Here is a 14,582-nt window from a genome sequence, read left to right on the forward strand (position 1 = left end):
AGCCTTAATTTTTTATTTTTACTTGGTTAACAGGAGAAAGTGGAGCAAAGAAATTGTGAAATATCTCCTGAGTACGCAGAAAAAAATAAATAAATATATTTTTACCACCAAAATGTTATTTTGTCACAGATTTTACATTTTCACAAGGGAAAGTGGGTAAGAATGGCAGCAAAATTTGTCCCACAATTTTTGCTGAATATGGCAATACCCCATAAATGGCTGTACAGTACTGCTTAGCCATACGGCAAGATGCGGAAGAGCGCTATTTGCGTCCTTGAGCGCAGATTTCCCAAGTATGGTTAGGGGACCCCCTAAGTGCTAGAAGAGCAGGATCTCCCCTCGAGTGACCCCATTTTTTAATTTAAACCCCTTTGGGAATTTATCTACAGATATAGTGGCAATTTTGACACCATGAGTGTTTTCCAGAGAGAAGCAGCAGTAGATGTTATAGTGCCCAGTAGGTTGTAGTGACCAGAATGTGGTAGTGCCCAATTCATGCTTCTGGAGACATGCACCCATAAATTAGGCGGGTTCTCATTTCTACAGAAATGCCAAACATGTGGATGCTAAATGTGGTGTAGGCACACTGTGGGGCTCATAAAGGAGGGGGCATTTGGATTTCGGAGCAAAAAATTTGCTCAATTTCTTTTGGGGGACGAAGAGCCACAGGGCTTTTACAGAACCTTTGTACTACCAGTAACATGAAAGTCCCCTATATTTCCATATAGATGACAGACCTAAGTGGAGGTTTTTTTGTGGATTGAGTTGAAGCTTTTATTGGGAACATTTTACATAACGTTTGATCTCACATTTATCATGCGCTCTAGACTGAGCACTTATTTCGGGGTTTCCATCTAAATCTCTGAGTGGTGTGATTCAGATTAAACCCCCGAAGTATCCATTCACTAGAAATGAGGCAGCATAGTTACTCAGGACTCTGTCTGGCCTCCCTTCAGGGTTTTCCTCTTTTTCAGAAGTGCACAAAACTGTCACCAATGGCACTTTTAGGAAAACCTAGGATGACAGACACCACCAGATCATAGGCCAGACAACGTCCACAGGGTCTCCATCTGCCTTATTATAGGGCATCTTCTGCTGGGGGTTCCGCCTGAATCACGTTTTTCAGAGATTTACACTGAAACTCCAGTGTAAGTGGTCAGTGTAGAGCGCAGGATAAATACGAGCCAAGCCTTACTGCGATCTTTGAGAGACAGTATGAAAAAATCAATAGCAGGTGAGGAATTGGTTTTATTTATGTTTTACGCTGTTTCTCGTGTGGTATAAGTGATTAGGAAACGTTGTTCTTCGGATCGGTGTTATTACAGAGATACCAGGTTTATATCATTTTTAATGTTTGGCTGCTGTCACACACTAAAAGACTTTTTTTTGCAAAATTAGTTATTGCATCGCCATATCTGAGAGCTATAATTTGTCCATATTTCTGCCGACAGAGTCATGTGAGGGCTTGTTTTTTGTGGAATGAGTTGACGTTTTATTGGTACCATTTTCGGGCATATGACATTTTTGATTGATTTCTATTTCGATTTTTGGGAGGCAGAATGAACAAAAAACAACAATTCAGGAATCGTTTTTTGGGGAGTTTATGCCATTCCGTTTGTGGTAAAATTGATAAGGCAGTTTTATTCTTCGGGTTAGTACAATTACAGCGATTCCATATTTATATAGTTTTTTTAATGTCTTGGCGCCTTTACACAAAAACTATTTTATAGGAAAAATAATTATTTTTGCATCACTTTATTCTGAAAACTATAACTTTTTGATCTTTCCGCTGATGGCGCTGTATGGCTGCTTGTTTTTTGCAGGACAAGATGACATTTTCAGCTATTCCACTCAGAGGCGTATCCAGGGGGGGGCAGCCGGGGCCGTTGCCCCGGGCGCAGCCAGCAGGGGGGAGCAGTTGGGCCGCCTAATGCAGCGGTCCGCAGTGTCTCCCCCCGGCGGCTGCGTTCTGCCGCTCCCCATCCTGTCAGTCGGCTGTTCTCTGTGACGGCTGTCAAGCTGACAGCCGGCGCAGAGAAGGAGGCCGCGCCGGCTCCCAGGCAGCAATTGTACTGGTGTCTATACAGACGCCTGTACAATTGAAGCTCTGACCACCGGGTCAGAGCGACGTCAGCAGCGTGATCATGTCATGTGATCACGCTGCTGATGTCACTCCCCGGCGCCCAGAGCAAACGCTGGTGGTAAGTGTGCTCCTCTGTGGAGCTGAAGAACCACCGAAGATGGGAGATGGGGGGGTGTTAATGAGTGGGGGGTTATTGAGTGGGGATGGGGGTTAATGAGTTGGGGGGTTAATGAGTGGGGGTTAAAGTGTGGGGGTTAATGAGTGGAGATGGGGTTTAATGTGGGGATGGGGTTAATGAGTGGGGGGTTATTGAATGGAGATGGGGGTTAATGTGGGGATGGGTGTTAATGAGTGGAGATGGGGGTTAAAGTGTGGGGGTTAATGTGGAGATGGGGGTTAATGTGGGGATGGGGTTAATGAGTGGGGGGTTATTGAGTGGAGATGGGGGTTAATGTGGAGATGGGGGTTAATGTGGGGATGGGGTTAATGAGTGTGGGGGTTAAAGTGTTGGGGTTAATGTGGGGATGGGGTTAATGAGTGGGGGGTTAATGAGTGAAGATGGGGGTTAATGAGTGTGGGGGTTAATGAGTGGAGATGGGGGTTAATGTGGGGATGGGGGTTAAAGTGTGGGGGTTAATGTGGGGATGGGGGTTAATGAGTGTGGGGGTTAATGAGTGGAGATGGGGGTTAATGTGGGGATGCGGGTTAATGAGTGGAGATGGGGGTTAAAGTGTGGGGGTTAATGTGTGGGGGTTAAAGTGTTGAGGTTAATGTGGGGATGGGGGTTAATGAGTGTGGGGGTTAATGAGTGGAGATGGGGGTTAATGTGGAGATGGGGGTTAATAAGTGGGGGGTTAATGAGTGGAGATGGGGTTAATGAGTGGGAATGGGGGTTAATGAGTGGGGGTACATAATGTGTGGTGGGATTTGGGAGTAGGGACGAGGGATTATTGAGTGGGGATGGGGGATACTTAATGTGTGGGGGGATTTGGGAGTAGGGACGAGGGATTATTTAGTGGGGATGGGGGATACTTAATGTGTGGGGGGATTTGGGAGTAGGGACGAGGGATTATTGAGTGGGGATGGGGGATACTTAAAGTGTGGGGGGATTTGGGATGGGGGGATTTGGGATGGGGGGATTTGGAGTGGGGATGGGGGGTACTTAATGTGTGTGGTTTATTTGGGATAGGGGGATTTGGAGTGGGGATGGTATTTAACGTGTGTGGGGAGATTTGAGGACACAAAATGAAGAGTATGTATGAGGGCATATATGAGGAAGCAGTATGGGGGATGGGTGCAGACAGTAAGGGGTGCGAACGGGTGAATGTATGTGGGCACAGTATGGGGAGTGAGGGTGATGGGATGTGTGGTGGATTTGGGATGGGGGGATTTGGAGTGGGGATGGTATTTAACGTGTGTGGGGAGATTTGAGGACACAAAATGAAGAGTATGTATGAGGGCATATATGAGGAGGCAGTATGGGGGATGGGTGCAGACAGTAAGGGGTGCGAACGGGTGAATGTATGTGGGCACAGTATGGGGAGTGAGGGTGATGGGATGTGTGCAGACACAGTATGGGGAGTCAGGGATATGTGTGAGCAGGCAGTACAGAGAGTGAGGGGGTAAATATATGAGGAGACAGTATGGTGAACAGGAGGATGATAGAGGAGACAGTATGAGGAGGGAGGGGAATAGTGTGAGGCGACAGTATATTGCAGACATTTTTATTTAGGAGCATTATAATGACACTTCTATCTTTAAGGGCATCGTGTGGGGATTTGCTGCAGAAGACCAGAGAAGATGGAAGTCTGCAGATACGAGATGTGGATGAGAAAACTCATCATGGGGTCAGGACAAGAAGAAGAAAAGGAGAATGACTGCAGAGACGACGACATATATAAGGTACCTGGATATAAATGTTATTTGTGATACTGACTAATTCTCCTGTTTTTATTTTTTAGGAGCATTATAGGGGTTGTCCAGGTTTGTGCTGAGTCTGCAGTCATTCTATGTGACTGCAGACTTCTGAATTCTCACAGTGCTCACTGAACGCTGTCAGGATTCTCTTGTGCCGGTAATTTACATACATGCGGTCACATGCTGACTAGACATGTGTGGCCTCACTCAATGAAAATGAACGGAGCGAGGCCGGGCACGTCTAGTCGGAATGTGGCCAGAAGTATATAAATCACATACTTGTGCTGACATGACTGTACATCGGCAAGGGAGAATCCTAAAAGTGTGCAGTGCATTCATTGTGAGAATTCAGAAGCTGCAATGTCAGGATTCAGCTCTGCAGGTTCCAGGAGTCATCACACGGACACTTCACTCATATGCGATTTTCATAGTTATAGTCTTGTGACAACGAGCTTCTCATCCTGCTTTCAGTTTTTTACTTAACATTGAGAGCGTTAGGGAGAGCAGCTCGTGGCTACATGGCTAAGTGTGCAAGTCACATATGTACTTTTTTTTTGGGGGGGGCGCCGAACCAAATTCTTGCCCCGGGTGCCAGAAAGCCTAGATACGCCTCTGATTCCACTTATATTTACAGTCATCTTTTTGATCGCATTTTATATCAACTTTTTGTTCGGCGATATAGTGTGACAGTTTTATGGGGCAGGTCATTCCAGACTCGGATATCAAACATACCGTATATATTTGCATATAAGCCAAGATTTTCAGCCCATTTTTTGGGGCTGAAAGTCCACTCTCGACTTATATGTGAGACATATACCGGGGATCGGCGGGGGAGGAGGAGCGGGGGTGTCAGAGATCATACTTACCCCCCTGGCGCGTCTCTGCAGCCCTCCTGCTTCTCCCACGCCTTCCTTCAGCGGTCACGTGGTACCGCTCATTAAAGGCATGAATATGCACATATTCATGACTTTAATGAGCAGTACCACGTGACCGCTGAAGGAAGGAAGAGCTCCCGGAGACACAGGGGCTGCAGAGACAGTGCCAGGACGGGGTAAGTCTATGCAATATTCACCTGTCCATCGCTACGTGCCGCTCTGTCCTCCACGTCCTCTGTCAGTGACATTCAGGCAGCAGAGGGCGCGATGACATAGTTACTGTGCGCCGTGCCCTCTGCTGCCTGAACGTCACTGACAGAGAGACCCGGAAGACAGAGCAGCCGCAGCGATTAACCGGGGACAGGTGAATATCGCAGGTGTCAGGGCCCTGAGCCAGCGGTGACATTGGCTCCTGGCCCCCAGCAACGAGAGGTGAGTATGTAATTTTTTTTTATTTGCAGCAGCAGCGGCAGCATATGGGGGCATAATCTATGGAGCATCTTATGGGGACATAATCTATGGAGCATCTTATGGGGGCATAATCTATGGAGCATCTTATGGGGGCATAATCTATGGAACTTATGGGGCCATAACCTTTATGGAGCAGCATATGGGGCATATTATTCTATGGAGCATCTTATGGGGCCATTATTAACCTTTGTGCAGCATTATATGGGGCGTGTTTTGTATGGAGCATCTTATGTGGCCCATCATGAACTGTATGGAGCATTATATGGGGCTCCTGATTCAATATGGATATTCAAAAACATTTAACCTACTGATGTCTCAATTAATTTTACTTTCATTGGTATCTTTTATTTTTGAAATTTACCAGTAACTGCTGCATTTTCCACCCTAGGCTTATACATTAGTCAATGAGTTTTCCCAGTTTTTTGTGGCAATTTAGGTGGGACGGCTAATACTCGGGTCGGCTTATACACAAGTATATACTGTATTTACTTTTTTTTGTTTATTTTTTTGTTTAGATAAAAATACAAATTTATCAGTACAATATATTTTTATTTTTTTATTATATTCTAATTTTTTTTTTAAATATTGTTGCAACTTATTTTTTACATTTTTACTTAGTCCCACTATGGCACTTTCGCTTTTTGCAGTCTTATAGCAGTTATAAAGCATAGCAATGCACAAGCATTGCTATGCCTTGTAACTGTCAGTTCTGCACTGTCACAAGTTTGCTCTTAATCCAGCAAATTGTTCTGAGAAGGGAAATATTATACACCATTTTTACTGCAGCAGTTTTGCATCAAAAGCATATATTGCTCCTGCAGTGTAACCAGTCCATCTGAGGTGTGGAAATTTTCCTGCAATAGTAATTAGTAATACTGCAATTTTTTCAGCAGTGAAATTTTACATGGCATTTATAGTGCTCCAGTTGTGCCTCAAAACACAAAAAAATAGTTTGGTTGCTAAAAGCATTGCTGTATTGATACTGCAGTCTAAGACATCCATCTGAAGTGGTCAAACTTGGCTGGCATTGTAATACTGCAATTTTTTTCAGCAGTGAAATTTTATATGGCATTTATTGTGCTAGAATTGTGCTTCAAAACACAAAAAAACCTTGTTTGGTTGCAAATAGCATTGCTATATTGATACTGCAGTTTTATATGTCCATCTGAAGTGGGAAAAACACCATAAAAAAATTTGTTGATTGGTGGTTATTTAGTGCTGCCAGTCAGTCCATGTAAACATTGCCGCTATACAGAATAAATTTGTCTGACTAAAGCCGTTTTCTTCTTTATCTTGTCAAATATTCATGTAAATGTCCTGTCGTCAGGACTCGGTCACTGCAGAGTTTGTTGCAACAGTTACCGCGCCCCCGAAAACCTGAAAATAAAAAGGGTCACATCTGTACAAATTTGTTTCGAGAATAAAAAAATCCTCGCCACTCTGTGCCGGTAATTACAGACGTGCGCCCACCATTAAAATATGATTAGCTACTTTGCAACCCACCATTACAAATGTAAATTGATATTCCAGCACTGTGCCCTCAGTAACCATAATTATCCACTTTTCCTCCCCCAATAAAATATATATATTAATTAGCCCATGTACTCTTTCCCCCAATTCATTACCAGTCACTCTCCTGCGTCCTCAAATCCGCCCCAACACTGTGCTCCTCCCAATACCTTGATTCATTATAATTACATGCCCCTCCAAATCATTATGCCATGTCCTCTCTCCCACCCTACACCATCTATTCATTATACTTTTATCTCTCCCACCCCCATTTCCTTAATTTTATTGAAATAAAAAATAAACAACCATGAAGTGTGGGAACGCAGCCTCACTGACCTGCAGTAACCTCAATGGCGTCACCACTAGTCACTGAGGCTGCACTCACAGCACATCAATCTCCCATGGTTTTCAGCATGGTCAGTCACATCATAGCACCATCCAGGTTGTAAACCACATATCGCAGACATGGATTACAGCACGGGACATTTTCACTTCGAACAAGTGAGGGATATTGTTGTTTATTATTTTTCTTTTTTTTACAGGGAACATGGGCATCGGTGGATTAAGCGTAAGGTGAGTATCATGATTGTTTATTATTTTCTGTATTTTACAGAGGACGAGGGCTTCAATGAAATGGGCGTAAGGTGAGCATGAATTTGTTTTTTTATTTCAAATAAAAGGAGTTTGTGTTATTTATTTTAATTAAAGGACTTTAATCTTGCTGAGTGTTTATTTCAAAAGTTACTATGGGGTTAGTAATGGACTAACGTGTGACTTGATGTCAGCGGCCATAAAACAGATGACATCAACACCACAAATATTATCTCACTTGTCACTGCTGCAGGGCAAGTGGTAAGAGCTGGCCAGAGTGCCAGAATTGGCACACCTAATAGATGCATCTTTCTTGGGGTGGCAATATCCATAGCCCCTTACCAGCCTGAGCATACAAGCCTCCAGCTGTCTGCTTTAGATTGGCTGGTTGTCAAAAAGTGATGAACGAGTATACTTGTTGCTGGGGTTTCCCTGAGCATGCTCGGGTGTCCTCCAAGTAGTTTGGCGTGCTTGGAGATTTAGTTTTTGTCATCTCACCTGCATGATTTGCAGCTGCTAGACAGCCTGAATACATGTGAGGAATGCCCGCTTTTTAGGAAATCCCCACATGTTTTCAGGCTGTCCAGCAGCCACAAATCATGCATCTGCAGCAATAGAAACTAAATCTCCGAGCACTTCCAAATACTCGGAGATCACCCGAGCAACGAGTATACTCGCTCAACACTAGAGCAGAGAGATAGATAATCGATTATAGATATTTAGATGATAGATAGATAATAGATGGACAGATAGATAGATATAGGTAATCGATTATAGATATTTAGATAGATAGATAATAGATGAACAGATAGATAGATAGATAGATAGATAATAGATAGATTGTACCTGCCTCCATAGATTTCTAGGTGCCTTATTTTTGCTCCTCTACTTCCCTGTATAACGTTTCCTCTCAGCCCTTGGTCAGGAGGGGGTTAAGGTGCTGCTGATGGACGCACTCACCTGAGGAGCTGCCCGATGTAAATGCTGCAGAGAGTTTATTTCTGCTCTGCTGGTGATTAATTCCGAGAGGGGCAGATTTCGTCTCCCTCGGTGATAAACTTCGTATATAATAGTATCTTTCAGCAGGATGCCGCAGATGTGATTGTACAGACGCCATCGCCCGGGCAGCACTTGGGCAGGACATGTCCTAAATTACAATCATCTCCATTTGCCAGAACTTCTTTTTTCTCCATGAGAATATTTTTTTTTTTTTTTTTTTAAATCATGAGCAGCTCCACAGGACACAGGAGGATGGCACAGAGGCTTCCAGGACAGTCAGGGCTAACACATCCCAATGATGAACAAGCCTTCCCCCCAATCCTGGGAAGCCTGGGACATTTAAAAGCCAGACCGACCAATCGCAGAGCCTGATGGGAGGAATTTCTGATGCCAGAGAAGATTTTTTTTTTTTTTTTACATTTCAGCTTTTTTTTTTTTTAGTTTAGTAAATGACTGCAGTAAGGACCAGGCTAAGAAGTGTTGACTTCTCCCGGCTTATCATGGGGCGAGAAGAAAGATCCAACGCACTGGTGACCCCGGTCTTAGTTTAAACTTAAAGGGGGTGAGTGTTTATCCCTCTCACTTTAACCCCTTCAAGAAGCAATGGGACAGATTCTTCACCGCCACAGAGGCACGCAACACAGGAGGAGAAGACAATGCTGAAGAGGGGACAATAAGGGTCCAGATCTTGAGGGTTGTCCCTCCATCATCTCCCCCACCACCTCCCCTATCTGGCTGCATGGGATATCAGGAAACTGAGGTCTTGCCAGGAAATCCTTCCAGATCCAGGAGCAGAGTGGTCACCAGGACCCATGACTAGCCCATGCTGGCAGGATACTAGCCACTTTGTATGCAGGTGATTGGAGTGAGGCTTCCAGGAGAGGCAGCTGCTGTCCCTGGTGCTGAAGCTGCCACCTTGTCTGGAGCTGTCCCTCCAGAACTCCAGCTCCAGACCCTTCCTCCACCTACTGCCAGGACTTTCATCTCCTAAGTGAAGGAGCCACAGGACCGACACCATGTGCAGCCTCAATGCTCTGGGCATCTACCTCTGGGAGACCCTGGTATTCTTCAGGTAATGCCTATTTTTCTCCTTTTTTTGCATGATTTATAGGGGTTAATCTGAGCATGGATTAAATCAGCCTGTACAATCCGGGAGACTGTGTGTAATTTGTAATTGGCTGCTTTTTTCTTTTTTACTAAGGACTTTCTGTCATTATTATTAGTGCTGCAAAATCTCTGTAACCGCAGTGCTGCTGAAAACAGCCCAGTGTTTGTGTCAGCACAGGGGAGGCGCCCCTAGCGGCCGTCTGAGCGCGCTGCAGCTCGCCGTGCCTCCTCCTGTCTCGTCTTCATATACATGGCCGTTCAGAAGAAGGTTTTTGGTATTTTTAAACCGGATTAATATTACATGCAAGGAGGAAAGATCGTGATATGATCACATGTGACACGCAGGGGGGAAGAAGGAAAAAAAAAAGGGAAAAGATAAATGACCAAGAATGGCAAGGTTACCTTGAGCCTTATTAACAATGCATGGATTTCTGTAGGATGAGAGGATTTTTTTTTTCTTCTTAAGGGTTAAACCTGCATAGACATAATAAAAAAAATAAATCTGAATTATTACACAGGCTAAGGGAATAGGATTTGACATTATGTAAAAAATGTCCACTATATTTATTATTATTATTATTATTATTATTATTATTATTATTATTATTTTATTATTCTTTTTTAATCATTAACATTATTTTTGTTCCATACATTTTGTGCTGAAATCGTGCCATTATTTTATACCAGGGAAATCAGCGACGCAGTGGAGGTATTTGGAAAGGGCCATTAATCACTTGCCAGAAAGGAGACATTGCCCATTAGAAGCCATTTGTCTACTTATTATTATTTTTTAAATATATATATATATATATAGGTATATATATATAGGTATAAGATCTTTTTTTTTCAGTATGTACAATAAAATTTGTCTTTATTTTTAAATATTTATTTTACGAGCGTGTGTAGGCATGTAAAGCTTTATATGTATATGTGTATATATGTGTATATATATATATTTTACATCTGCTTATTTTTTCTAAGAAAATTCTCTTTTTTCATTTTTTTAAAATTTAGAGGATCTGTTTGTTTTTTTATTAGAAAACGTATTTTACTTTTTTTGCCATATCACTTCACGTTTATATCTCATATATGTTCATCCCACTATAATTTCGGTATACTCGCTTAGCTATGCATGTACGTTTTTTTTTTTACTTCTTTTACTGTTCTATTACTCATTATTATTATTATTTATTTTTTTTTTCTTATCATATTATTATTTTATTGTTAATATTATAATTTATTATTTTTTTATTATTATTATTAGTTGTAGCAGTATTTATTTTTAATGTAGTATTATTATTATTTATTATCATTATTTTTACTACATTATTACTATTTCTTTTTTATTATTATTTTTTCTTAGATTATATATTATAGTATTATTAATATTATTTATTATTAATTTTATTATTATTATTATTATTATTGTAGCAGTATTTATTTTAATGTAGTATTATTTATTATCATTATTTTTACTATATTATTACTACTATTTTTTGTTTTATTTTTATTTTTTATCATATTGTATATTTATTATATTATCATTAATATTATTTATTATTCATTATTACTTTTATTATTATTATTATTAGTTGTAGTAGTATTTAATTTTTTCATTTATTATTATTAATATTTATTATTGTTATTTTTCCTATATTATTACTATTATTATTTTTATTATTATTTTTATTGGTATATTCTTGTATATTTATTCAATTATTATTATTCATTATTATTTTTATTATTATATTATTATTTATTACTAGTTGGAGTATTTATTTTTTCATTTTTTACTATTATTTAGTATTGCTATTTTTACTATATACTTACTATATTTTTATTAATGTAATATTGTATATTTTTATATTATTATTATTATTATTATTATTTATTATGCATTATTATTTTTAATATTATACGATTATTTATTTTATTTTTTATTTTATTTTTACTATATTTATAGTTTTTTTATTTATTTATTTTATTTTATTTTTTGTGAGTTTGTTCCATTCACTTGTCAAATGAAAACTTGATGAACTATCCTCACGGCTGGTTTGGATAGGTGATTTATAAAACGTGGAGAAACATTTCTGGTCATAGTTCACATGGGTCTATTCACCGTGAAAGAAGTTTTTTTTTTCTCTATGACATTTTTTCCCCTCTCATTCCATTGATTTGCAGTCACTGTACCTTGAACAGCGGTGGAGCCTCACTTGGTGACATCTATTGCTGTGTGTAACCAATGGGTCAGATGTGGACTTCTTGACAATGCAATTAACAGATAATGATGTATCGCGCTCTCCTCTCACTTGTGAAGGAAAAATAAATTAACCATGTAGTCTATGAGTTGCATAGAGGACACACGTGTTTACACCCCGCTATCAAAAAGGTAAAATATACGACATTGGCAAAGTATGATGTGCACAGGGGCATAGAAATGGGGGCGACTAAGGAAGGAGATGGCCCGGTTACTGGTTGACCATCAAGGCTCGTTGACTTAATCTGAATATTTCGATACAGATTTAGGGCAGAACCTGAATCTTTGGTCCAGGAAAATTAAAGTCCACCTATGGACCTGGATGTGTGATGTCAAGTTCTCAAGGTTTTGGACATATCAAAGCTTCAAATCGATGAGAATGTCATAAATCGATGTATGGTCATTATGGCCAAAGAACTTGACATTGACTTTTCATCATGGTGGACATTACATTGTGGTGACACAATGAAACCCTACGGGGTGCAGTGTCACATACAGGACCCCTGGCTGCCATTTGTTTGGCCAAAGTCACTGGAGAGACTGACGATTCTTACTTTTCCACTTTCCAGGGCCACCATGCGTTCTAACTTTAGTGAAACAATTTTGTAGCTGAGGGCTTTGAGATTCATTAATCTTTTTCTCTAGCTCTCATCACAAAATGGCCTAGTGATTAAATCAGTTTTTCATGTTGTTTTTGTCTTAAGTTTTTGGCAATATTTATTTTTTTCCATATAAAAATCTATATTGAAAAAATTAGAAATCTTGCAGTTTTCATACTGGCCACTAGGGCTTTTTTTTGGACTCTAACTTCCTGTTGTCATAGGAAATTCACATTTACATTAGCCACAATGGTCAGATCACAACCCTATGTTTTGTATTGAAGCATCTAATGAGCGTGTGCAAAGGGAGGGAGAGCAGGATCCGCCGTGACATCGTCTATTGTGATTAGTGGATCCTGTGCTATCCGCTGTATGAAGAGGAGTTATCTAGCCTAAAAAAAATTACATGAAAATTAGTAAACTTGCAATTTTCAGACAGGCCACTGGGGATTTTTTTTTTAAATCCTAATTTCTCTTTTTTCCGGGTGAATTTTCAGCAAGTTCATTACCATCAGAGGCAAGATTACAAGGTTGGTAACAGGAGAAAAAGAGCCAAAGGTGTCTTTTAAAAAAGTAACAAATTTTATTTTTAAATATATCATAGTAATTTAATATTAATACACCAATACCAGTAGAAATGCAGAGAGAATCCCCAGGTGCCACAGTACCTCTCAGAATAGTTATCAAAGACCAAGCATATAGTTGCTGTCAGCATAGTGAACTAAGGTAAGCCAGAGCAGTAAGTGTTAACTGTGAAGGAGTCACAACAAGAATAGCGCTAACCACGCTGAGCTTTCAAAGTCACAGAAAAAGTCCAGTACTCAAATGAGCCATAGAGAAACTGTTAGGCTTACCAGAGAGGGAGAACGGACACCAAGGAGGGGACGTGCCTAGCGCCGCTGATCTCCTGACGGCACGGTAGTGGTGGCGTGCGTCCTGCTAATTGTGGACTGCGCCTGTTGCTGATTGGTTGCAGCCTGGCGGGGGCCATATTCATGACTTTAATGAGCGGTACCACGTGACCGCTGAAGGAAGGAGCCTGAGACCGTGGGAGAAGCGGGGCTGCAGAGACCGCACCAGGAGGGGGTAAGTATATGCGATATTCACCTGTCCCCGGTCCACCGCTGCGCACCGCTCTGTTCTCCCCATCCTCTGTCTGTGACGTTCAGGTCAGAGGACGCGGTGACATAGTTAGTGTGCGCCACGCTCTCTGCCTCAACAGTCACTGACAGAGGACCCGGAAGACAGAGCGGCAGCGGTGGAACGGGGACAGGTGAATATCTCAGGTGCCAGGGCCCTGAGCCAGCACCTGTCCCCCATAGCGCGCCGGTGTCTCCGCCTGCTCAGGACACCGGCACTTGGCCCCCAGTGACAAGAGGTGAGTATGTCTTTTTTTTATTTGCAGCAGCAGCGGCAGCATATGGGGCATAATCTATGGAGCATCTTATGGGGGCATAATCTATGGAGCATCTTATGGGGCATAATCTATGGAGCATTTTACGGGGCAGCATATAGGGGCATAATCAATGGAGCATCTTATGGTGGCATAATCTATGGAACATCTTATGGGGCATCTTATGGGGCATAATCTATGGAGCATTTTATGGAGCATCTTATGGGGGCATAATCTATGGAGCATTTTATGGGTCCATAACCTTTATGGAGCAGCGTATGGAGCATATTATTCTATGGAGCATCTTATGAGGCGATTATTAACCTTTGCGCAGCATTATATGGGGTGTATTTTGTATGGAGCATCTTATAGGGCCATCATGAACTTTATGAAGCATTAAATGGGGCTCCTGATTCAATATGGATATTCAAAAATAATTAACCTACTGATGTATCAATTGATTTTACTTTTATTGGTATCTATTTTTATTTTTGAAATTTACCAGTAGCTGCTGCATTTTCCTCCCTAGACTTATACGTGAGTCAATAAGTTTTCCCAGATTTTTGTGGCAAAATTAGGGGGTCGGCTTATACTCAGGTCGGCTTATACACGAGTATATATGGTATCTATGTAAGGGCTTTCTTATGTGACTGCGCTCTGTGCTCCTTCCATACTGAATGTCTGTATACTGATACTGTATGTACTGTATGTATGGGCTCTCTTTAGGTGACTGCGCACTGTGCTTCTTCCATACTGTATGTTTATAAATCTATGTTTGGGC

General features: G+C 41.2%; 1 protein-coding gene across 2 annotated transcripts in view; it reads left to right on the forward strand.

The window, feature by feature from the left end:
* The first annotated feature begins 8,880 nt into the window (after positions 1–8,880).
* The window catches only part of GLRA1 (glycine receptor alpha 1), a 157,171-nt gene continuing 151,469 nt past the window's right edge, over positions 8,881–14,582 (forward strand). The window contains exon 1 of one of the 2 annotated variants that reach the window (XM_073567924.1): positions 8,881–9,517. In XM_073567924.1, coding sequence (XP_073424025.1) covers positions 9,462–9,517 — 56 coding nt within the window. In that variant the 5' untranslated portion in view covers positions 8,881–9,461. The remainder of the gene's footprint in view (positions 9,518–14,582) is intronic. The other variant, XM_073567925.1, reaches the window with a different exon arrangement.

This window comes from Dendrobates tinctorius, unplaced genomic scaffold (assembly GCF_039654945.1).
Source record: "Dendrobates tinctorius isolate UK_male_01 unplaced genomic scaffold, ASM3965494v1 ptg000020l, whole genome shotgun sequence".
Lineage (NCBI taxonomy): Eukaryota > Metazoa > Chordata > Amphibia > Anura > Dendrobatidae > Dendrobates > Dendrobates tinctorius.